Source organism: Drosophila mojavensis, unplaced genomic scaffold (assembly GCF_018153725.1).
Source record: "Drosophila mojavensis isolate 15081-1352.22 unplaced genomic scaffold, ASM1815372v1 contig_16, whole genome shotgun sequence".
Taxonomy (NCBI): Eukaryota; Metazoa; Arthropoda; class Insecta; order Diptera; family Drosophilidae; genus Drosophila; species Drosophila mojavensis.
In genome coordinates, this window is record NW_025318693.1 from 8,866,953 (window position 1) to 8,892,209 (window position 25,257).

Sequence of the window (25,257 nt, forward strand, 5' to 3'; positions counted from 1 at the left end):
ATAAAAAACCTTATCGAAAACCAGTTATAAAATTATATCTTCTACAGCATTATTGCTAGAGTCTCCAAATTTTAATTGTATGCTTATATGCAATTTATGCAATTTCGGTTTTTGTTAAAATTTACCCCCCACCCTTAAATTCACCCCTTCACCATCACTTTTGTAAAAAGTGTATTTCAAATACTAGAGACTTGTGCTTTGGCAAATACATGCATATACATCTTATAATCATAATCTAAAAGTTTCATGAAGATCGTACGTCCACAAAAAAAGTTATTAAGCAATTAAGTTCTCATAGTAAGCGCTCAGTGTGTGTATATGTATGTAATTGTTTGTGTATGTGTGTGTGTGTGTGTGTGTGTGTGTATGTGTGTGTATGTATGTGTGTATGTATGTGTGTATGTATGCCTGTGTGTGCGTGTGTGTGTGTGTGTGTGCGTGTTTCTTGTGTAAGCTGAAAGACGCGAAAAATTATTTAAATAGCTATTACTCCAAGGGTTCAGGGGATCTCGTAGTCGAGTAATCTCGACTAGAGCTTTCTTACTTGTTCTTTATTGTCTTTATTAATCAATAAAAGCAAAGAATCATGCATACATGTATGTTTCAGTATCAATGCAGAATGTTGGACACTGCTTTTGCGATATAAAACATTTGCTGAATGATTATGACTAGAAATCTAATCTGCTTTCCAATCTATTGTTATTCGATTGATATTTAATTTACAGTAGCTGGTCGCATTGACAAAAAAGTCTATATAAACACGCGTGATGTGTCAATAGACGTTAGACATGAGTTTTATTGTATTCCTAACTGTTTGCGTGCTAGCTGGTGAGTACTTTGCACGTTCGATCAAACTACAACTCACAATTCACGACTTTAGTCAGTGCGCTGCCCCTTGAGGAGCAAACGACGCGCATTCATGGTGAGAATGGCTGGTACGTACCACAGGTGGGCGTTGACTCCAAGTGGATGAGCATGGAGGAGGCTGAAGGTCTATTGGAGGCATATGAAACCCTCAATACTATCGAGATCACTCAGCGTTTGTCACTGAACGCTGTTGACTTCTACCTGTACACGCAACGTAATCCGACGAAGGGACAGCTCATCCAGGCCACCAAGGAATCCATTGATGAATCCAATTTTGATGCCGCCAATCCGACTAGGTAAGTTTTAGCTCCGTGACTCAGTACGCTTTTATAGCTCCGTTTTATTGATAGATTTACCATACACGGCTGGAACTCCAATTACGAGGACGGTGTCAACAGGGGCGTGCGCGATGCCTGGTTCCTGTCCGGCGACTACAATATGATTGCTGTGGACTGGTCACGTGGTCGCTCGCTGGAGTATGCCTCCTCCGTGGCAGCGGTGCCGGGAGCGGGCGCGAAAATTGCTCGCCTAGTGGACTTTTTGGTCATCGAGTATGGCATGTCCTTGGAAACGCTCGAAGTGGTGGGCTTCAGCCTGGGTGCTCATGTGGCCGGTTTCACCGCCAAGCAGGTGTCCACTGGCATCGTGCGAAAGGTGGTGGGTCTCGACCCCGCCTCACCCCTGTACAAATACGAGAAGCCAGAGAAGCGTTTGTCCAGCGACGATGCCTTTTACGTGGAGACCATTCAGACAAGTGGTGCCACACTGGGCTTCAGCAAGCCCATCGGACGCGCTGCATTCTATCCGAATGGCGGTAAATTCCAGCCAGGCTGTGGAATCGATTTAACCGGCACCTGCGCCCATACACGCGCCGTGTCGTACTACGTCGAATCACTGCGATTGAATAACTTCCCAACCATCAAGTGCGAATCCTATGAACAGGCCCAAAAGAAGGATTGCGGCAGCACCTACAGCACCGTGAAGATGGGTAATAGCGAAAATGAATTTTTTGCCGTGGGCGACTTCTATGTGCCTGTTAACGGGCAATCGCCATATGGATTGGGAGACTTCAATATTGATGACACAACCACACTGCAGCCCACGACAATTGTTGAGGAGACAACAACAACTACGGCCAGCGAGGAGACAACGACAACTACTCCCAGGGAGGAGACAACGACAACTACTCCCAGGGAGGAGACAACGACAACTACTCCCAGGGAGGAGACAACGACAACTACTCCCAGGGAGGAGACAACGACAACTACTCCCAGGGAGGAGACAACAACAACTACGCCCAGCGAGGTGACAAACGACAGCTCCAGTGCCGCGACCCCTCCGGGAATCGTAACGACACCGACACCTGCTCCCGAGGGAGACAAAGACAACGGACGTAAGACGAACATTTATATCCTGAATTTAATATTCGTCAATGCGACAATAAACAAGTAAGAGGACTGATCGAGCCAGGAATGGGCAGAGGCAAGGTCTTCTAAATTCATCAATAAAGCGAGCATGAAATCGAATCAAATTTAATTGCAGCTGGTGCCCTTTGATGTGCGCTTAGGATGCCACGCCCACAGCCAAAGCTTATTCCATCTTGTGAGTGGGCTTCAAAGTGTCTGTCGGATATCGAGCCCTTAAGAGAAAATATATATTTTATATTGCGTCCGCTTGAAGTTCAATATCTATGATATTTTGTCTGTCTCCTCTCTCTACCTCTCTCTCTCTCTCTCTTACCTGATGTAATCGAAAATTTGTGTCCGGCATTAATTACGGAGTTCTCGCTGTAATCGAAAACGCTTTGATGTCTCCTATTGCAAGCACAGCACCTTAATTAAGAGCAGAGAGATTTAATCTGTAGCCCAGGGACATATTATTCGTCACGTATTTCTCTCTCTCTCTATCTGTTTCTTTCTTGCTATATGAAAATGAAACTCGAATCTTATTATTCCTAATTAGCACTCAGACACATCAATCTGCCCTCGCTAATGCGCCGAAAATAAAGGAATGTCAGCAAGAAAAAAGTTAGATTTTTATATGCTAACAGTTCATTAAAGACATTCAATTAGGAACAAATGTAATTCTTTTATACCATTAACCCAAATAAGTCACAGCTGTTCAAAGTGCAAAGCCAGCGCATACTTTGCCCCCGGCGCTGTGCAGCATATGATACCACAAGTTTCTATTAGCGATGTCGAGGGACAATTGTGTGTCCGTATATAAATAATCGACTTAGTTAATTCATTATTTATTAAATAGCTTTCATAGTTTAAGGGTACAGGGTATAGTTCCATCTAAGCAGCGCGGCCTAGCACATCCACAATGCAAGATTTGATGTCCGCATTGAAATAGCTGCCACTTTCACATCTCTGTGGCATGAAGTCGCCATCGATGCACTCCAGATAGGAGGCAAAGTCCTCAGGGTCAGCCTCCCGCTCACCTTCCTTGCAATGATCCCATAGGGGGACACAAACTCCTTCGTCGTCCACTACGCAGCTGTGCAGTGCTGTGTGGAAGTAGCTACCATATGAGCAGAGCCTTTTAACCATTTTGCCATCGATGCACTGCAAGTAGCCAGCACAGTCGTCTGGATCGATTCTTGTCTCACTATTGTCACATTCCTTAAGTCCAGCACAGAGTCCATTTTCATCAATTACACAGGCTTCTAAGCTTGAATTGTAATACCTTCCATTGGAGCAATCGAACTGTATTAAGTTTCCGTATGTACACCTGAGATATCCACATCTATTTTCGGGGATCTCCCCAAGCTCATTCTCAAAACATCTTTCAAGACTACGAATACAAACACCATTCTCATCCATTTCACATATCTTCAAGGCAGCATTGAAAAAACTTCCTTTGGCACACTTCTCTTCTATTAGATTCCCATCGACACATATGAGATAGCCTGAACAGTCCTTAGGATCCGCTTCCAAAGACCCTTCGGTACACTTGTCGTTATTGGGGTCGCAGTTACCATTCTCATCGATCTCGCAGATCTTCAAATAAGCATTGAAGAAACTGCCTTTTGCACACTTCTTTTCTATTAGATTTCCATCGACACACATGAGATAACCTGAACAGTCCTTAGGATCCGCTTGTATAGAACCTTCGCTGCACTGTTTGGGATCACAAATTCCATTCTCATCGGTCTCACAGATCTTCAAGTCAGCATTGAAGAAGCTTCCCTTGGCACATTTCCCTTTGACCAATATACCATCAACGCATTTGAGGTAACCTGCACAGTCTTCAGGATCCTCTTTTAAAGAGCCTTCCGTACACCTCTCACTTTTGGGAATACAAATTCCGTTCTCATCGATCTGGCAGATCTTTAATTCAGCATTAAAGGAACTACCTTTGGCACACTTCTCTTCAACCAGTCTCCCGTCAACACATCTGAGATAGCCACCACAGTCTTCTGGATCCTCTTCTATAGAACCTTCCCTGCATTTTCTCTCCATAGGAATGCAGTTACCTTTCTCATCGATCTCGCAGATCTTAAAATCAGCGTTGAAATAGCTTCCTATTGTACACTGCTCTTCAACCAGACTTCCATCAACACATCTCAGATAGCCAGCACAGTTCATAGGATCAGCTTGAACAAAACCTTCCGTACACGACTCATTCTCAGTATTGCAAATTCGATTCTCATCGATCTCGCAGAGTTTCAGACTTGCATTGAAGTAGCTGCCCAATTGACATTTTGTCTCCTCTAAGCTGCCATTTACGCATCGAAAGTAACCGCAATTATTTCCAGGAATCACTTCAATCTGACCCTCCGCACATTGCGCAGCTGCTGCCACACATCTTCCACTCACATCGATGACGCAGACCTCCCATGCTGGATCAAAGTAGCTTTGCGTGGGACAGCTTTGTATTAGAGTTTCCCCATTTAGGCATTGCCAATATCTAGAACAGTCTTCGGCATGAGACTTAACAGTTCCTTCGAGGCACTTACTTCGCATATTCGTGGATATTGGGTACACAGAGTAGAGTATGAGCCATATATGAAGTGCTATTCCATGATATATACATTATCAGACATTTCGTTAACAAAAGCCATCAACAATTCAGCCTCACCAAAGTAGTTTATCCAAACTGGCGTGGTCCACATTTTCACGAACTGAACTACGTCTCAGCTTGAGAGCTGTTTTTATAATTTCAAAAGCTATTAAACTAATGAATTTTCATGTTCTCGTGTCTTGTTTTCTGTTGATAACAAAATACTTAAATATTATATTTGTGCCACTCTAAGTTCAACATATGTCCAAACATCTCAAAAGTAAACAGACCCACTTAAAGCTGTGTACCCACCCGGAAATGACATAATAAAAAATTCTCAACAACAATACATGAGAAATTTGTTGACGGGCTGAAAAAAATGCAAATTTAAAGTCAAACTCCCAGGTGAAAAATACTTGGCTTCTAAAACACTTGCAAGTCCGCAAGTTGCGAAATATTTTGAACAGATTTTATAGCGCAAAGGTGAAGGGTGAAAAGGTGATTCTGTTATGAATGGTTCGCACTCGCATGATGACTTTGGTCTTTTTGCTGTAAAATTCATTTGAGTGGCAATTCAGGCGAGTTTCAAATTGCCTGGAATGTCAGAAATTTGTGTTGAGTGATTTGCATATTTCTTTGCAGCTTTTTTATTTTCACATTCACTCAAACTGCGACGAGGTCCTTGGCTTGGAATGTCTCACATTCATATTGGTTTACATTGGCCCTTAGGCGGACCATCAATAATGCAGGGCACAATATTAACATGCCTAACGGCACCGCCGAGCATTTGAGCCACCAAAAATTAAAAAAAATAAAATAAAAATGGAAATTAAAGAAGAAGAGAACAAACACAACATGTGAAAAGGTCAGACAGCTTAACGGCCCAAACGGAGTGCTGGGCATTGACACTGCAACGGGCCGTAGAATATACGGTTCAACGCTTCAGAACTCATTATTCAACATTGCGCGAAATCACACGTGTGGCAGACGGATGTGCCCAGGGCCCCTTTAAGGCCTTTGCGGTGACACCAACACCCACATAATTATGTGTGTAAAAATCATTTATCATAATCGTTGCATAGCTGAGAGGCTTCTGTTTTACTCTGTGGCATTTGAGTGACAAGAAGTTGAATACTTTATACACATACAATTATTCATTCATGCATTTAACTGCCTGAACTTTATCAAAACACATTAGAGCTTTAAAATGGGGCGTTATCGACTTCAGAATACTCATTCCTGGTCAAAACGTTCTTAGCCATAGAGAGGAGACTAAAATAATTTTACTTCAAGTTTCAAGATCTGCTTTAGAAGATGCAGCCCCGATTGGGCAAGCAGCTAATAATCACATATATAGGCCATATTCCATTTGTCAGCGAGGACCATTTGTCAGCAATACGTACATTTCACAAAATCAATATACTCATTTCACAACGTGAATAAGCATAAAAAAATCAATAAAAAAATATTACCTATATTATATTAATAAGCTTTCACAAAGTCAGCTAAAGTTTATTTATTATTTAAGTGATTCGAATAAATCGCATATGAAATCAAAATCTGAGAGTCTTATAGCAAATGTCAAAGTAAGTCTAAAATCGATGCATATATACATCAGACATTCACACACACAGAGCATGTCCCAATCAAAGAGCATCTCGATTACATTTTTTATATAGCATACCTTATACAGTCTTCCACGTAGAGGAAACTGAAACCGGCTAATAAATATTAATGTATGTAGTTTGTGTTGATTTAAAAAAAAAAAAAAAAGAATAGAAAAAAAATTGAAAACTTGTTGACTATTTTGAGTGTTTTGAGATTTGTTCGACGTTCGCCTTGAAGCTGAGCTAATGGGGGTCCTCTGCAAGTGCCGCAAGTTACACAAATGTGTCAACTGGCCATTGTTCTGTGCTCCCTGGTGACAAAGCCTGGCAACCTCGCAAGGTGCTTGAACAAGGACATTTGCAGCACATCGGATTGGCAGCCGTCATGGTAAAGCCCTGGGTAATACGCAAAGGTCGCAGCGGCTGAAACAAGTATCGGGATTTGTTTGTGTTTGTGAACGCTTGGACAGCCTTTAGGGTCGTTGAGCCCGTTCAATAGGCAAGCACCCAATAAAATGAGTAAAGGCACTGAGCAAGTGTGTGTGTGTGTGTGTGTGTGTGTGTGTGTGTGTGTGTGGTTTACCCATGAGTTCAGCTTGGTTGAAGCACAATGGAAACTAAGCAACAACAACAAAGTAAATAAAAATAAAAAGCAAATATTCCCAACTACTGAGCAGTCTATCAAAAGGTCCTGCCAGGCATAAAGCACAATGCGCATAAAATTACAAATTTCATTTGAATTAATTTATGATTACATTTTATTATATAGTGAAGTCATCCCAAATCCAGTTTAGCCAGTCAAGTGTGCAGATCAGCAGGAGGCAGCCGAGCCACAGGCCATCATCGTGTTGCATGCCTCAGTGCACTTCAGCTAGGGCTATGTAAATGTTTATGATGCATTGGCAAAAATGCCGAAATGTCTGTTTTATGGGTAAAGCGGCTTTTAAGTGAAAGCCGAAATGGAGCTCTGAGCAGGCCACATGCGTAAGCAAATTCAGAGACAGCAGCTGTCTCACATCAATTTGGAAAATATTTCCCCATATCTTAAGATATATTTATCAAACTAGACAGCTGCAGGGCTTTCTCACAACGAATGCCAGCCATTTTGAAGCAGTTTTTCAAGACATTTGTCTGGCTTAGCAGACAAAGAAAGTCCACAATTTCAATTTATATTCAAACGTTGTCAAACTTCGGCAATCATAGAGACATAGCCATAAGTCACACAAACAATTAGATTAAATTAAGTTGGTCTCTGTTGGCTTAGAAACTTTGGTTCGACAATCGACACAAAGGGACGCTTGCATTAGCTCAACATACATTGTTTGAATATGTTTAGCTCGAGGCAAACACAAGTGACACACATCATGGGATATTCCACATACGCCATGTTGGCCATAGAATTCACCTGTCGAAGTGGTTTTTCCTTCTTCCTTTTGGCACATCATTTTTGCATCTAATCACATTCATTTCGGTATATTGCCCCAAGTATGACCACGAAAAATGTTGAGTATACAAAGTATAAACGACAGAGACAGAGATAGAGATAGAGAGATAGCAATCAGTGAGTGCAGAGACAAAACTTTAGGCCAAACAAAGCCGCAATAAGGAGCAAAGTAAAGAGTAAACTTTGTCGAAGGAATTTTTAATATGGCTGCTCGAAACTTGTCTCATTTCGGGGTCCGGGTTTTGTTCTTATCTCTGTTGCAGCTGAACATATCAAAAGCCAGCTGGTTGCATTTTGCCAGATTGTTGTCGGGATTAGTTTTTTCTTCTTCTTCTTAAAGCTGTACAAAATATGCAAAGCAAAAACTAAACACAAAGGCTCTGACTCTCAGGTAGATACTTGAGCAGCTTTTCTTTCTCTCTCTCTTTCTATCTGGCAACAAAATTGAATTTTATAAACATTCAAGACGCTTTATTATCACAACTTTCCAACTGTATGCTAAAGTTCTTTGTGTGTATTTGTGTGTTGAGTCTGTGAGTAAACAAATTCAATTTGTTGCTGTCTCTCTTTTAGCTCAGGTGTTGCTGTTGAGTGCTTTGAAAAAATAGAACACTAAAATAGCAAAAATAACAAAATAACTAAAATCAAGCAAGATAAAATACTCAGAGACAATATCAGAGCTTTGTCTAAAGTAAGCAACATGTTTTGTCAATTTAAAAGTCTGAAAAGATATTGAATGCAATTCTAATGAAACATGTCTGCACATGACCGTTTCGGCTAGAAGATGAGTTTAAATCTTATTAAATTTTCTTAAAATATAGATGAAGCAAAGACTAGCGGCAAAAAAGGCTCCAAGTTATCCTAGTTACCGTTAGTCTACGCCATTCATCTCTTACCACATAAACATGTTTTTTATTGTGTTATTCAAGCTTCATAAATAATGCTCAAATATAATTTAACCTTGAGACATGCACGTACCCAGAAATTATAAATAATATCCTATAACCTGGATTTGGTGACAGTTTTAAAAATTGCGAACGCGTGTAACATAAGATAGGAATAAAAGAGTATATATGTATATATGTATGAGCCGCATAGGCAGCATCTGTTAAGCAATTACATCTTCTAGCACTGACTAGAAGTAGGACAGGATTCTCATCTCAATCAATTCCATGAACAATTATTGAGAATATATATAAGGGCTCGATAGAAATAACTATATATAATTATTCTATCACCAGCTAGTTCAGCTCTCTTTAGCTCTTCCAATATTGATTAAATATGTTAAGAGTTTGGTTCAATAGAAGCATTTTTAACTTCGACAGCTAATACATATTCTGCTATCAATTTTATATTAATTTGTGACATTCTGTTGGTATTCATGTTGACCGCATCTTTGCTTGGACGTTCTTTGGCTTTTCGTTGGAAAATATCATGCCAAAAAATGAAGCAGAGAATCTGCAACCAATTATTGGGAAAAAATAAAATATCTTTGGAATACTCCCACAGGCGCCCTGCGGCTGCCGCGGTCAATGTATTCGCAGACTTAAGCGCCTGTGACTGAAGATTTCCAGGGGGAGATGAAGATACGACGAAATTGATATCGAATGGGAATTACAATGAAAGCGGCAAAAAAGAGAAATGGATGAGAAATATATAATTTTTTAATCTATCAAGCCCCACTTTGTATATACATATGTATGATAAATCTATAAGTTTTTTAGTAAGGTAGTAATTCGAACAAAATACTTCTTTCACAGTTCAGGCATAGACATAGACTAATGACAGCTTAATGAAAATACTCAGCAGATATACATTATTTTTATGAGAACTAAAAAACAAATAAGACACATAGTAAATATTTGAATATATGCCAAGTGAATAGAAAATAAATATTTATATTAGCTTCTAATTCAGTTTAAAATATTGTATTATATATCTAAAAAATCGTTATTTATAAAACAAAAGAAATATTTTTTTTTTCTTTTCAGTTTTAAGCTGAAATAAAATTCTTCACCTAATTTGATGTTAATTGCTGCGCGAACTGATTTCAATCGATTTATAAACAGATTATTAATTCGAATTGAAAATCGAATGGCAGAAAAATAAATTCTGTGCCAGCAAAAATACATAAAATTGAAATCAAATAATTTAAGCAACTCTCTCGCTCACACCTGCATTTGCATTGTAAATGCAAACAACATTTTAGCAATCAAAACATGAATTAAAATGTAACTACTTTGAATTGAAATCAATGTTAATGGCTTTTATTTTATTATCTAGACAGGTGCAAAATGAAAATTTAGCTTTCACCCATTTAAATCATTTGTCACGATCTTTCACTTCGAAGCTGTCGGCAATGGATAAACCACCAAAAACGGAAGCTCAGCCGCAATTCAATTTGATTATTGATCATATTTTATTTTTGCGCCATTTCAAATATCTATTTATAATGATGATGCCCAAGAGATGTGGACTGCGTTTTGCCACCGGAAGTGTTTTTGCATTGATGGACTATTTTATTGATTGAAATATTGATTAAAGTAACGACTCTGCTTTATATTTTTGCTCCTCTTTTTCTTTATTTTTGAATATTTACAAGCATAAAAAAATATAGTCGGCCATTGTAAATTTAAGCGCCACAGCAGCATCTGAACACACAACAAATGACGTACACTTGGAGAAAAGTGTGTGTATAACGTTAAGCCTTGCCTTAAAGAGGGCTTAAGTTGAAAATCTGTTTCTGATCATTTAAATTCTTTATAAAGCAAAATATTTATACCACAATGAATCACATTTATTCATATAAATATATATCCCCGCTTTATTATGATTATTCGATGTATACAAAACTTTCCTAGCTAATTTAGATCTTCATCTAAAAAATGTTGTACTTTTAAATAAATTCTTTAATTAACGATTTTTATGCCTATCAAAAAGTATTTTTACCACAGACAAACTTATTTCTTCCTGACTCTCCTCGACCGTCCCCAGTTCAGTCTAAACTTTTTCGCTCAGTGTCTGTCGCGGCTTGTAACCAGAGGCGCCACGCCGTAAAAGCTGAGGCCAACAAACGTACGCCCTCATGACACGCTTTGACACTAAACACGCGGCCATAAACCGTACAAAGTGTTTGTTTTGGACCCAGTCAAACACAAAAGAAGAACTGCTCAAAGCTCCGAAAAGCCAAAGGGCATTGCCGCCAAACACAGCAATGGAAGGAAGGAAAACGCTGCAGGCACTTAAGCCAAGCGGATTCAACTGTTAATTGCTGATAAAATATGCGCTCACCTGCAGCAGCAGCAGCAGTCGCAAAGCAAACATATGTGTCTGGTTTTGGCTAATATAATGGGCCTTAAATAATTCCCTGGCAGCGGCACACTTTTATGTGCCGCCTACGCAATGACCCGCCTCCCATGCTCAGAGCTCATAATTTATAATTAACTAAGTGTTCGCATTGCTGGCAGCTGTCAGTGTAGGAAATTGGCCAAAGGCAGGGCTCAAAAAAAGCTTTTCCTCTCCTTTTTTTTTTTTTTTTTTGCTGCCTGTAATAAATCAGATGATATTTTTTCCAGAGAACTTCCGTTGCTCCTTTTTCAGCTCCACACGCACACGGAGCTGTAGTCAAATGCAACAATAACTGTAAATTGAGCAGAGCTGATTCATCAGCTAGCAATTGAAGCGAATATCCGGTTGGCCAATAAACTCCCCCGAGAATCAGCTATGCAATCAATAAAAATATACAACTAAATAAAGAAATAATAAATGTCTTTTGCATTGTTGACAGCTAGAAAATTGTAAAGAATTGAATCAAATGGCATAAATTGTCATTGGCCAAATGAGAATGGCAATAATTAATTGCTAAGAAAGAAAGGTTCAACTTAGAGCAAAAAAATTACAATGATTTTTGACAACTAACCTTAGCTATTGAGTGCTGCAATGACAAGGGTCAGCCAGAAATGACAATTATAGCTGCTCTCTGGGGATCTCCCAGTGTTTATGAATCGCCACATTAAAATGGGAGCACGGCACGTGTTCATGTCTGACAGCAAACAAGCTGACAGCTGCCAGGCGAAGCCGCACGTGAGCCAAAGGAAAAACTTGTACTTGAAAATGTATTTCAAGTACTTGAGCTTTGTACAGTACAGTGAAGCCATTGGCTGGCTGGTGCTGCCTGGCTGCTTGGCTGGCTTTCTGCATAACTGCAGAGAAGCGAGTGCCAAGTCTTCGGGCAAGCACTCAATGTAAAGTCTCCTGTGGATTGCAAACATTTCGCAAAAGTTATTCAAACATTGCAAATGCAAACAATGGTCGAATGCCAGCTGAAAGGAACTAACCAAGTGCAAGGCAAGTCTAAACGGAGGCTCATTAACTTGTCTCTTAACAAGTGCAGCAGGCTGCAACCAAGGACAAAACAAACAAAGGTCGAATACGATGACTATAAAATACTCTGTTGTGAATTAATGCTAACCAAATTTAATTTTTTACTTTTTTTTATAAACACATTCTTTAAAACTAAAAAATATTTACCATTGTGGAAATAAAAGTTGAAAAATTATTTTTTTTTTTTTTTTTTTGTATTCTATATATATTTTTTAATTTATATTAAAACTAATTGAACCGACACCAAACAGTAGCATAATATTTTTTTTTTTTAAATTATAATTTAATGATGAAGTCCTGTATGAAAACTCCCAGAGCTAAAAAATTCACTTTGTATTTAACAAAATCAATCAAAATATGTGTGCTCAAAATATTCCACTAATATGTTTCCATATTTCACACTTTTACACTTTTCTACTGCTCCTTCACAAATAAAAAAAAAATCTAGGCTTTAAGCGCTTTGTAGAATGAAACCCGCGCTAAGAAAGATATCTTCAAATAAAATTGACTGTTAATTCAGTTCAGACGTTTTGATCAAGGGACTCGAATGCTTTTTAAATATTTTCTGGAACTAAAAACTATATTTTCATAACTTTAAATTATTTGAATAAAAAACCGATATATTCTTTATGGCATTTCTCCGAACAGAGTATACAAAGAAGCACTGAATGTGGCACAAGGAGCAACAGTTAGCACTAAAAAATGCATGTGACTTGACAGCAGCTTACGAATTCATGTAATATACGTACATACATATACATTTGGCTGGGATATACTTACAACAACTTTAGCGAGTCGGTCTGGTTGCCCGTGTTGTCGAGTTCCCGAGGTGATGAAATTAACATTTAGCTGGGCAATAGCAATGGCAAATACAAACAGTTAACTACCTCGACGAAATTCACTTATGTGCACAAATTTTTACACATTTGCATTAGCGGCACTTTTTCTTCTTCTTCACGCACACACGCACAACAAATTGTGTTGGTATGTTACGCACACGCCTCGCAGCTCTATTAATTTCAGAAAGCGTCTCGATACACAGTTAATTAATTGCTGCGTTTATAGTGCGCATTATTCGCGTGCGGGGCACATTCCAATTGATATTTCACATAAACAAATCGTTTGAATGGCGCAAATGAGGTGCCCAAGCACATTCCCGTTGAAGAGACGCACAAGAAACGGTAAACGGGCAGCAAGCGCCGCTGCCGGCCAATGGAAACTGACAGCGCGAATGGCCGAAATGACGCCAAAGTCTCAAGCAACAGAAGCAGCAGCAACAATTCGCTTAGAACCAAAAGCAACAAGCGCTGCCGCCATTACGTTGCGTCGCGCACGAACACAAAAACCGAACTGAATTGCGGGACTCCGTGACTGGCGTCAGTGGCTGACTGAATGGAGATCAGCAGGCAAGCAAAGTTCTAAACGGCACGAAGCTCAGACACGAACGGACGGCTGAACTTCGGCTGCATTTGTTGCACACTCTGCGCAATAGCTAGGACTTTGGCGCCAAAAGCAAGCCAGCCAGGCAACATGTTGCTAAGCACATACTGCGAAGCGGACCTAGAATGTTGCTGGGCAGCGCTTAACAAAAAGGCAAAGTTTATTGAATAAGCAGATAAATTTGTTATGTTGAGTATAGTTCAAATAAATAGTGTATGCACATAATAAGAAATAAAATAATATTATAAATTTCATTTAACTGCTAAATAGAGTGTGCTCATTGACTGTCCATGGCAACAATTTTATTTCGAGCTTGCTGGCAACATGCTGCAGATATTATTTGTATATAAGCAAAATAATGTTTACAACAATTCTTTAGGCCGTTTTTTAAATCATATTCATTAGCCAGTATACTTATATAAATGACATTTCATTTTGTTTTTATCACACGCACAATCTTTCAATTTTGCCATTAAAATTCCTACGCGGAAAATCGTTCAAAACTTAACAAAACGTAACCAATTAAAAAGAGAAAAAAAAATGAGTTGTTAACGACGCGACGCGGCGCGTCAAGGCCTGAAGGTCAAGTTTTAAAGAGCTGGACAGGGCCAATTGTCGTTAACTTTCAATAACGTGTTAATAAAAGCCTTAAACAAGCTCGATTTTAGTGCATTTGCAAAAGCACGCAAACGAAACGCAGCAAAATTAATAAAACATATTTAGCATCGTTTTTTGTTTTCTTTTTTTTTTCTTGTTTTTTAGTAAATTCGAATTTTATTGTCTACAAACAGTTTAACAAACAATTTAACAATTTTTATGAAAAGGCAACAAGCGAGTGCAGCGTATATGTGTGAGTGTGTGTGAGAGAGCGTGTCACGGCATTTAGACTAAGTGGAAGCTGCGCCACTGCGCCATTTACTTGATCTTCTTCAGGAAGTAGCGGCTGGGCGGGCCGTAGTTGGCAGCGGGCAGACGGCCGGATGTGGGTGTGGCTGCATCTGGGCTCTGGCGTTGCTCAGAGTCCTCGACTACGATGGGCGCCATGGAGGGCTCCTCGCTGCCGGCTGCTGTGGACGGGGGCAGATACTGATGGGCGGGCGCGGCCAGCGTGGTCTGCACCTCCTCGCCGGTGTAGGCGGGTGCTGTGGGCGGGCCATAGATGGACGAGGGCAGGGAGGCGGGCTGCTCGGGTTCCAGCTCGGGTGCGCTGGTCGTGGGCAGAACATCCGAGACATCGGCCATGGGTGAAAAGTCATCGGCGTTGGCCTGACGTGGCTCCATCTCAGCTGGAGGTGGTCCATAGACGGGCACCTCGTCCTTCTTGGTCTTGTACTTGATGAAGTAGACCTCGGGCTTGGATGGCTTGGTGGGTGGCGGCGAGGGAATGACAATATCCTGCTCCTGATCGGGCTTCTTGTGCAGCACATAGATCAGCGTCTTCTCCTCGTTCTGCGGTGGCGGTGGCACGATTGGCGGACGCAGCGCTGGAGCCGATGGCGCCTTGATGAACACAATCTTGTAGTGCTTCTGCTTGGGTCCCTGCTCATGGTGCACGCGTGGCTGCACGGCATCCTCCTGCTCGAAGTCCTTGGGCGGCACATGCACATAGATGTGCTTGTGAACCCGCGTCTCCTGTGGCGCATTGTTGTAGCCGCTGGCATGCTGCACGCCCGACAGGCGGTGCGCCATGTTGTATGAGTCATCATAGGCGCTCAGTGGATCTGCGGCGGGTGCCAGCTGTTCCTCCAGCTGCTGCATGGGTGGCAGATAGTTCATCTGGGGCTGAGCGGCAGGCGGGGCAAAGTTGGCAAACGATTGCTCCTGGGGCAACGCTTGGTAGATATGTGACGGCGCACTATGCACTGCGAGAGGGAAAGGGAGGGAGAGATGAACTGCATAAAGCGCAGCGCCGAGTCTCAGAGACACTCACCATTCAATGGTAACGCACGCTGGCTCTGCTGTTGCGGTAATCCATAGTAGGGCGATGGGGGCTCAGGACGTGCCTGGACAGCGCCCAGCAGGGCGACACAGCCAACGAAGAGCGAGAAGGCGCGCATGGCAAACACTTTGAGTCTTTGGGTCTCTTTCACACACACGTAATCCTTGAATTGTTAAACTGTTCGTTGATCGACTGGACAGTTTCTGCTTCGGCTTGCTGCTAGTGGTTCGATTGGAAAGCGCAAATCTCAACTGATGCCCCACTGAACTCGGCGTCGAGCATTTATATGATTCGATTGGGAGAGCGCAGTGGAGAAGCAGCCAGCAAAAGCAAAAGCAAAGACAGCAACAGCAACACGCTGAGCAGCTGAACTGGCCAAAATCTCATTACAAAAGGCCACAGCCGAAAATGAATTTAATTAAACATCAAAAGCCACTAGCACATACGCACGCACACGCACACCAACACACACATACACACAGACATGCACTTGCGCGCAGAGAGCGCACTGCCTAAAAGAGTTCGGAGCTGGGCAGGAGCTTAGCTCTCGAACTACCAGTGCTGTCCGCTTGTCTTTTGATGTCTCCAAGCGAGAAATTGTACCGAGCTGCAACAAAATAACTGGAAAAATACAATTATTTACCGATAATCGAATGACTGTGCGTGTGTGTGTGTTTGTTGCCAGGGTGGCCTCTTGGCCTGGGGCCTGTCGGCGTGGCAACGACACCAGGGACTACAGCTACCACCAGCCTAAGACTCTGGCTTTGAGGTCATTTAAAAACGTGCAACTTTTTTTGCCACATACACTGAGCGATCATTTATTAAGGAATTTCGTACTCAAAATGAGATGCAGCTAAAAAAAAAAAAAAAAAAAATATATATATATATATATATATATATATATATAATGTTGTATATATGTATGTATATGAATATACGAATCTTATATATGAATCCTTATTTGACTATATATGAAAATTTTAAAATGAATATGATTGTAGATATGAATACAGTAATATACATAAAATCTAGTATTCGTAAATAATTACATAAGTGTATAGATATGAATAATATGAGTGTATTTATATGAATATATGAATGTATATGTATATATATATATATATATATTGTAAAATCTTAAATGAAGGCACACCTGGAAGTTTTTGTTTCAAAGAAAAGTTTCTAGAATTAATTTTTAATTTTTATTTATTTTATAAATTGCAAAAACTTAAAAGTTGAACAATTTTGTTAACCAAAAATCATGTATAAAGTAAGTAAATAAAATTAAAGAAGAAAATATTTCTCATAAAAAATCGTTTTATCAAAAAACTTTTTTTTTTATTATTTATTAATATTTTTAAATATATTTGTATTTAAATTAAATTACTTGTAAGTAATTTTTCGTCTACCGTACTATTAATAATATATTTTTTTGACCTATTCATTTAAATAATTATATAAAATTTTACTTACAAAACAACCTATAATTTTTATTAATCATTTTTTTTTTCACTTTTATTATTTTTAAAATGGATGATTCAAATATGTTTTATACAACAAATTTATATACACAATATTTCCAAATACTTATGTAATTGTATAGACAGGAATTAATTTACATTACAGTAATTATATCAAATACTTTATAAAATTATTATCTGTATTATTAATATACCATCATTTCATCAATATCAAACTTTTTTCTAACAGCTAGATATATTTAATTTTAATTTATTTTTTGGTCAGTGTAATTTCCAAAATGTTTGTTACGGATGCGCAAATAGAGGGAGAGACACACGCACGCACACACACACACACACACACACAACAACCTTCGCCAGAGTGTGCCAAGTGTTATTTTCACAATTGGAGCACACACTCGAAAATGTTGTCTTGAAAACGAAAGTGACCCACGATTACATACTTCGACTTGGATGTTCCTATAGCCACCCGCACCGCTCTCGCCCGGCTGGTTCCATTCATGATGATTCTTCATTTATGACCCGCTGTGGCTGGCTAGCGCTGAATGCGATTTACTTCAGCTGACGCTTAGCCCTCGATGCCCAGATGAAAACATTAAGCAAATATTTGTGCCCATCAGCAGTTGTGCTCCCATTTCGCTTGAACAGGAAATAGCTGCTTAGACAAGGCCGTTGCGTATACGCCAAGTGGGCCGGGCGCGAGCGCATCATCAAAACTGTCAACTGGCCACACTTACAACACCTACAACACACACACACACACACACACACACACACGCGCGCGCGAATCATGAGCTTTTAAACAATTACGAAACAATGAAAAGAAAATCAAATGAAATCAAGTCAAATCAAAAAGTTTTATAATTGCTGCCAAATAAAATTACGCATGTAAAAGTGTATAATACATGAGCGGGAGATGGACTGCCCAATACCCTATAAACGAAATCGTAGTATGAAGTAAATATACTCATTATGAGATTAACCTAAATTAGAGTAATACAAGTATATCTACTTGTTCTAATTATAAGATTTGTTTTATATGGAGGTATATCTTAAATATAAATATAAATTAAATATTAATTATAAATTTTATATATCTATAATCATTTTAATCTTAATGAGCAACATTATATATATTCATATATATTTTAAATTTTATTTATTGACATTAAAATACCCCTCTTGTAGCCGTTTTGTTTCCAGGGCCACGAGAAAAGTATGAAGCTACCAAAACAAACACTAATTGCTTAAATTGTATAGAGAAAAAGATAGATCGAGAGGGAGTAAGCATCATATAAATGAGTTTAAGCACTCGAATCTGCGCTGGCCACAAATTATCAAACGTAATTGAAGCGCGTCTCTCGTCTTGACTGCGAGAGAAATTGTATTTAGGTGTATGAAAAAAAAAAAATAATAATAATAACAAAAACAGGCAACAGGTAGGCTGCTGCTGTTGCTGTTGCTGCTGCTGCTTTACGTCATCGTCAGCAATTGAAATTGGTGCACTTGGACATGCTGAGGAAGCCAAGTGCCGACAGCGAGCTGTAGCAGAGGGCGCAAAAGGTAACAAAGCAGCTGCAACACGAGGCGATCGCGTTGCGACATCACCAGAAGCAGGCGATGGGCAGGAGGGGGCGGAGGAGGGGTGCGGGGCAGGTGTCTACTGAAAATCAGGTCACCTGTGCAGTAGTTGTCGCCAAGTGGCAGCGATACGAGTTTCAGTTTTTTGCCTTTGGTCTTTGTCTTCGGGTCTCCCCGCATTGACATTGCCTGCACTTGGCGCGACTTATTGGCATTTGCGTTTGCCCTTCGTTCGATTTGGGCTGTGAGCATGTGTCTTCGTGTGTGTGTGTGTGTGCCAGGTCATCTTATTTTATTTGTTTGTTGTTTATATTTGTTGATTTCGGTGGGTATTTCCACGAGGGATTTCTGGCAGCTTAAAAATAGACTGATGCTCTGAAGAATGCACTTGAGCCGGCGTTGTTGCCACTTGTTGCACTCAAGTGCCATCGGACTGAAAATTGTTGTCTATCATTGCCACAGCGTTGCTTCGCTGTCTCCTCTACTCTATTGCTATTGTTGTCTGTGAGGGAGCCAGGCGATGCTTTGGAGGCCCCGTCATTGAGATGCGACCCTACAAGTCGATTAGTTGGTCAATGCCTCCGAAGCCAGCTCGTTCAAAGATGCCAAGACGAGCTCTACTATTCAAAAAGTGGCCCAGTCTGTTGTCTGCCGTCTGCCAGCTGCCGACTGCTGTTTCAGCTAATAGAATCCAAAGAGGCCTTATCAAGGACTTATTCGCTCAAGGTATGGGATCTGCAGATATACTTCAACGAACTGTGTAGCCTTAATTGCTTGTCAAACAATTTTCAACAAATTATTTAAATAAGTTTTCTGTTTCTTTTTTATTTAAAACACTTTAAAAAAAATACATAAATATAATATATAATATATATATATATATATATATATATATATATATATATATATATATATATATATATATATATATATATATATATATATATATATATATATAATTCTAAAGCAGAATATTATATTTCAAATAAAATATATATTTCTCAATTTAAAAAATTTTTTTGAATATGAATTTTAAAATTCTTAAAAATAATCTAAATACTTTAGCTTAAATATGAACTATTATTATAATTATTTGTGATATAAATTTAAAATTATTTTGTATATTTTATGTTTAAGGAAATTCTTATTAATTTATATTTTATCACATTTAAATTTAATAATTATTTATTTTATAAATTTAATAATTATTTACAATTTTATATTTGTAGTTTATTATGTTCCAATTACTTATATTTTTTGTTTAGCCTTTTTTAATTGTTTGCAATTTTTATTCAATATTTAAATCGTCTCAAATAATATTATTTAATTTTTGATGATTTCACTTTTACCACAAGCAGCAAAAAATAAGAGTTAAAAATAATCAAAGCCGTGGCGAAGTGTGTTACACATTTAAATGGTTCAACCTACATTAAACAAATTATGACAATTTGTAAATGAGTGTCATGAACGCCTTCAGCGCAGCCATCGCAGCCACTCGACACGCAGGAGGCACAACTTGAGCCGACGCGACGCGGCGTCTGCGTCGATGCAAAGCAAAACCAAAATATTTGTTGACAAACCGTTCGAGCAAATTACTTAATGGCTTAGCCAGATAATGGCGATAATGATGATTGAAGCTGATAATGATGGCACAGGTAGCAGTTCAGCTGGAAGCTGCCTATCTGTGTGTTTGTGTGTACTTGTGTTTGTGAGTGTCTGTGTTTGTAGCCCAGTTTAAATTTATTTAAGTATTCCATTTGATGCCCATCAAGTTGAACATTGGCTATTTATTGCTTTATTTTGTTGCCTTCTTCTGCAAAAATAAGGCCTAGTAATTAAAATAAAATGGATCTAGGCAGAAGTGATCGACTAGAATATACCTTGATTCTGGATTTTCGAATCATGAGCATAAAGTATGGACTTCACTATGGGAAAATTCTGGTTGAAAACCTTATTCTATTTTTCATTTTTCAACTTTTCAGTACATCATAAATTAATAAAATTTAAGACCAATTAAATTGAATTCTCATCCAAACACTTAAAGTTCTTTCATCCTTCATAAGTGTATAAGGGGAAGACTAAGCTGCGATTCTTAACCAACAAAATCTTAAATGTAATATTGATTCCAAAAGTTTCACCCATTTTTACTAAACCCTAAAAATCCCATCACTTATTTATTCGATTTTAGAATGATTTCTTAAGATATTTATATCTTAAGTTAAAAGATAAACATTAAGCTTCCGGGATGAAGAATATATTTACTTGATGGGTCAGCCACGCCTCCTTTTGCCCGTTACACTAATTTAATATAATGCATATAGTATTATAATAAAAATTGTACACTTTAATATATTTTTTCCCTAAATTTATTCAAAATAAATTGATATAAAATAAATAAATACAAATTTTATTTTAATAATATCTTTTATTACAATTACATTTGTCTTTCGTTTTATTTGGTTTTGCTTTTACAATTGTAAGCATCCACGTTATTTGTTTAACTTGATTTCTGTTTTCCAATGACCTTCAATCAGTGTGCGACGCGTCTCCAACGATTATCTTGTTAATTAACGCTCTGAGCACCGAACGATTTGAGTTTTGTTTTTATTTATATTTTTGTTTTTCTGTATTTTTTTTTTTTTTTCTCAGTTTTTCTATTTGTGCCTATTCATGTGAGATACACATTTTGCCGAATGGAGGGAGCACTGTGGGCGGCTGGGCTGGCTAACCCACAGACCGAATGGCTGTCGAGCTATGCACAAGGTCGTTCAAATTGACGCTAAGCGAGCGAGTTACCAACCCAACAACACACACAAACACATATTCAATAATTCTTTGTACACACATAAGCACACACAAAAACACTCAAACACACACACAATTATAAAATACCTACACATAAGCATTGTACTCTTTGTAAGAAGATACGAAACAAAGAAACCAAAAAACTTAGAAATAAAGACTCACTTCTGTTTTGGCATTTGAATGAAGAGGACGTTTTATTAATATCTTGACACCTACATATATACACCATCTAGCTCCCGATGGTAATTGGCGCAGCCGGTTAAGGAATGGATCTACTTATAATCATGCTAAGTATCATTATTTTTGTGAAGTTCACTAAAGTGGAGTAACTGTGTATAAGATGCATTGCTAAATGGAACGGAATCAATCGCTGATAATCGTTACCACAAAAAAAAAAAAAAAAAAAAAAAAAAAATATATATATATATATATATATATATATATATATATATATATATATATATATATTGCAGTCTATGTATAAACATGTACACATGTACCTAATTTTAAATAACAAATGTGTTGCGATTGGGCAGAATCAATCGTTGATAATTGCTGTTATCGCAACATTATTCATTAAAAATATATATGTACATATGTGGATATGTATGCATATGAACATCTTGTGGTGTGATATATGAAATCAAACGCTGATCATCGTACTTCATACACAACAAACATTCATTCACAAACTCATGATGTGGTGGGGTGGAATCAATCACTGATAATCACTACTGCCACAGCATGATTAAACAACATAGTAATGTATTTGTGAATTTGTACATGCAGTACATATATGCAGACATACGTAACTAGAAAATCGTCTATTATTTCACAACTACATGAAATTTTAAGACACGCTATGAAAAATAAATAAAAAGCAGCAACGCCACAATTCTGCGTTTCGCCGCCGACCTAACGGAATCTTGAATTTCGGTCGTCACTCTCAACATTAAAGAGGCTCTGATGTCCGGCGCCACTAGACACGCGACAGAATTACAACGCTCAAAACTCAAGAAATTTCGGCCGACAATAACAAATCTATGCAACATACAATATATGGCGCCACTAATCTGTCTTTCGACGCCGCCACCGTCGCTTATTTCGGCGAAACGAAATATGCCTGGCGTCACACATTCGCACAACTACGCTACAAAATATGTAGTTTGTAGTGAAAGACACTATTCAATGAGCAACTCGCAAAACTACAAGATCAGTTGCGACACAGAGCTCAAACAGAAAAGACATACATACAGCTTACAAATAATCTCATAGTGCAGTGATAAATAGTCGTAATCGCTCATGTGAACAGAAAAGTCTATAAAATCAAACGTTGATAATTATATGACTTAACTGATCGGCTTTGGTAAAACACATACGCAAATTTTCATAGTATATATCATTTTCATTCTTACGTTGTTTTTCCCTACGGTGAATTAGATCCGATGAATTCTGGCGCAACAACTTTTATACCAACGCAGCATTCGTAAAACTGGTGTCAATACCACAAGCAATAGCATTTTATTAAGGAATGTCAAAGCGATATACACTTCGGCCAAGAACATCTACCAGGCAAATCATAAAAATAAGCGAAAACACAGTTTATCCTCCCAACGAAAACTCAATGGACTCCGGCAACGCCTCGGTATCACTTCCGTCTACTATATCGACTTCAAACGGTACACCTTCAACAATTAGCATGGATAACACTCCAACAACTGTAACCCCAACCGACATCCTCGCTTTCATCAAGGAAGTACCTACCTTTGACGGAACCCCTAATCAACTGCAAGACTTCATCGTTAATGTGGAAGAAGTGATCACATCTATGCAAGGAATCGACCAGACACCGTACAGCTCCCTTCTACTAAGAGCTATCAGGAATAAAGTCATAGGAAGAGCTAATGACGCGTTAAAACTGTGCGACACTGGACTCATCTGGAATGACATTAAGGCTAATCTGATTCAACATTATGGTAACAAAAAAAGTGAAGCTATGCTTATTCACGATTTGCAAAACATTTCTGATAACTTATCTTTAGGTCAACTTTTTTATGGTATTTTGAAAATAAGATCTCAATTAACAGACAAATTACGAAACGCAAATCAATACTCGACCGACAAAGCTAAACTCTATGACGAAATTTGCTTGAATACATTTTTAATCCACTTGCGAGAACCTCTTAAAACTTCAGTAAAATCAAAAAATCCGCAAGATATTAACGAAGCCTACGAATATTGCCGTATAGAAAAGACCTTCTATTCTCAAAAACCAAATAACACTCAGAAAATTAGAGCACAAATAACACCATATTCACGCCCCCAAAATATAAAAAATCATCCTAACAATAACCCACAGTATAACAATAGAAGCAATTCATATAGAAATTCTGCAGCCATCACTCAGCCTAACTATCACAATAATAATAGAAATTCAACTCTAAATCCTTTCAACTCAACAATCACCCCCAACAATCAATTACATAATATTAATGAACAACAATCATCAACTGAACTTTGCAATATCAACGACGCAGAAAATTTTTTCAAAACTGCCTCCAAGACTCAACAGGGTACTTAACAAAAAGAACACATGGCTCAACACTACCATTCATATGGATTAATTCCATCACAAACCAACCCATCAAATTTTTAATAGATACAGGTTCCACAAATTCATTTATAAGCCCAACTTTAGTTTCCAATGTCGATCGCAAAACTCTCAATAATCCTGTAACTATCCAGACTGTCTTAAATCAACATGTCATTAGAGAAAAAACCATTATTCAATCGCTTACAGAGTTTAAAGAAGAAATGATTTTGGAGTTTCTTCTTTTCGACTTTCATCCACATTTTAAAGGCCTGTTTGGAATGGATATTCTAAGAAAATTAAAAGCCAATATTAATCTAGCCTGTTTTTGTCTTGAAACTCCAAAATCATGTTTAAAAATTTGTATACAAGACAATCCAGTAACCGAAGTACATGTTATACCCGCTCTATCAAAAGTCTTAATAAATCTTCCAGTCCAGTTGAAGCAAGGTGATTTTTACAGTCAAGAAACAATTTATAACAAACACTTGAATATATCAGAAGGACTATACAAATCAGCTAACGGATATAGCAATATGTTAATTACAAACAAGTCCCACGAAGATCAGCCACTATATTTGGAACAGCCATTAAAAACCACCCCCTATAATCAAAATCAATTTGTTGAAATATACAATATAGCCTCAGATAATCAAAATCCTCAACATATCCACAAACCAATCACCACATTAAGAACCGACCACCTTAACTCCGAAGAGAAAATCGCGCTAACACAACTTTGTAGTAAATACATAGACATTTTCTATGACGATAGTCAAAAGTTAACGTTCACCAATGACATTAAACACTATATACACACAACTGATAATACGCCAATCTTTGTCAAATCCTATCGCTATCCTTTCGCCTTAAAAGAGGAAGTAAAAAACCAAATAGAGTCAATGCTGAAACAAAATATAATTACAACCAGCTATTCACCTTGGAGTGCCCCAGTTTGGGTAGTTCCAAAAAAACAGGCCCAAATGAAAAACGAAAATGGAGGCTAGTTTTAGATTATCGTAAACTCAACGAAAAAAACAACTTCAGACCGCTACCCCATTCCGAATATAAACGATATTCTAGATCAACTCGGTAAATCCACCTATTTCTCAACG

At 38.4% G+C, this 25,257-nt stretch overlaps 4 protein-coding genes across 6 annotated transcripts in view; 1 reads left to right on the forward strand and 3 right to left on the reverse strand.

Annotated features, from left to right (window-relative positions):
- LOC6572951 (RYamide receptor) overlaps positions 1 to 13,700 on the reverse strand; it is an 86,810-nt gene extending 73,110 nt beyond the window's left edge. For 2 of the 3 annotated variants that reach the window (XR_004364018.2, XM_032729341.2), the window contains exon 1: positions 13,087 to 13,700. The gene's annotated coding sequence lies outside the window, so the exon portion shown is untranslated. The remainder of the gene's footprint in view (positions 1 to 13,086) is intronic. The other variant, XM_001999018.4, reaches the window with a different exon arrangement.
- Positions 742 to 2,393, forward strand: LOC6572943 (pancreatic lipase-related protein 2). Its single transcript, XM_001999010.4, has 3 exons — positions 742 to 828; positions 881 to 1,163; positions 1,218 to 2,393. The coding sequence occupies exons 1-3, from the start codon at positions 789 to 791 to the stop codon at positions 2,317 to 2,319; spliced, it is 1,425 nt and encodes a 474-aa protein (XP_001999046.1). The 5' UTR covers positions 742 to 788; the 3' UTR covers positions 2,320 to 2,393.
- LOC6572942 (multiple epidermal growth factor-like domains protein 6) lies at positions 3,103 to 5,001 on the reverse strand. The gene is made up of 2 exons (XM_001999009.4): positions 4,951 to 5,001; positions 3,103 to 4,885 (listed from the first exon to the last, which is right to left on the reverse strand). Exons 1-2 carry the CDS (start codon positions 4,982 to 4,984, stop codon positions 3,165 to 3,167), a joined length of 1,755 nt encoding a protein of 584 aa, XP_001999045.2. The 5' UTR covers positions 4,985 to 5,001; the 3' UTR covers positions 3,103 to 3,164.
- An 836-nt stretch (positions 13,701 to 14,536) lies between the features above and the next one.
- LOC6572941 (proline-rich extensin-like protein EPR1) lies at positions 14,537 to 15,824 on the reverse strand. Its single transcript, XM_001999008.4, has 2 exons — positions 15,677 to 15,824; positions 14,537 to 15,608 (listed from the first exon to the last, which is right to left on the reverse strand). The coding sequence occupies exons 1-2, from the start codon at positions 15,801 to 15,803 to the stop codon at positions 14,662 to 14,664; spliced, it is 1,074 nt and encodes a 357-aa protein (XP_001999044.1). The 5' UTR covers positions 15,804 to 15,824; the 3' UTR covers positions 14,537 to 14,661.
- Positions 15,825 to 25,257: the final 9,433 nt, after the last annotated feature.

Excerpts from the sequence above, each read along its gene's own strand:
- LOC6572943 (XM_001999010.4), top strand. The coding sequence starts at position 789 with ATGAGTTTTATTGTATTCCTAACTGTTTGCGTGCTAGCTG. Across the intron at positions 829-880 it reads AACTGTTTGCGTGCTAGCTG|TCAGTGCGCTGCCCCTTGAG; the intron begins GTGAGTACTTTG and ends TCACGACTTTAG. Across the intron at positions 1,164-1,217 it reads GATGCCGCCAATCCGACTAG|ATTTACCATACACGGCTGGA; the intron begins GTAAGTTTTAGC and ends TTTTATTGATAG.
- LOC6572941 (XM_001999008.4), bottom strand. The coding sequence starts at position 15,803 with ATGCGCGCCTTCTCGCTCTTCGTTGGCTGTGTCGCCCTGCTGGGCGCT. Across the intron at positions 15,609-15,676 it reads GCGTGCGTTACCATTGAATG|TGCATAGTGCGCCGTCACAT; the intron begins GTGAGTGTCTCT and ends TCCCTCTCGCAG.
- LOC6572942 (XM_001999009.4), bottom strand. The coding sequence starts at position 4,984 with ATGTGGACCACGCCAGTTTGGATAAACTACTTTG. Across the intron at positions 4,886-4,950 it reads AGTTTGGATAAACTACTTTG|CACTTCATATATGGCTCATA; the intron begins GTGAGGCTGAAT and ends ATCATGGAATAG.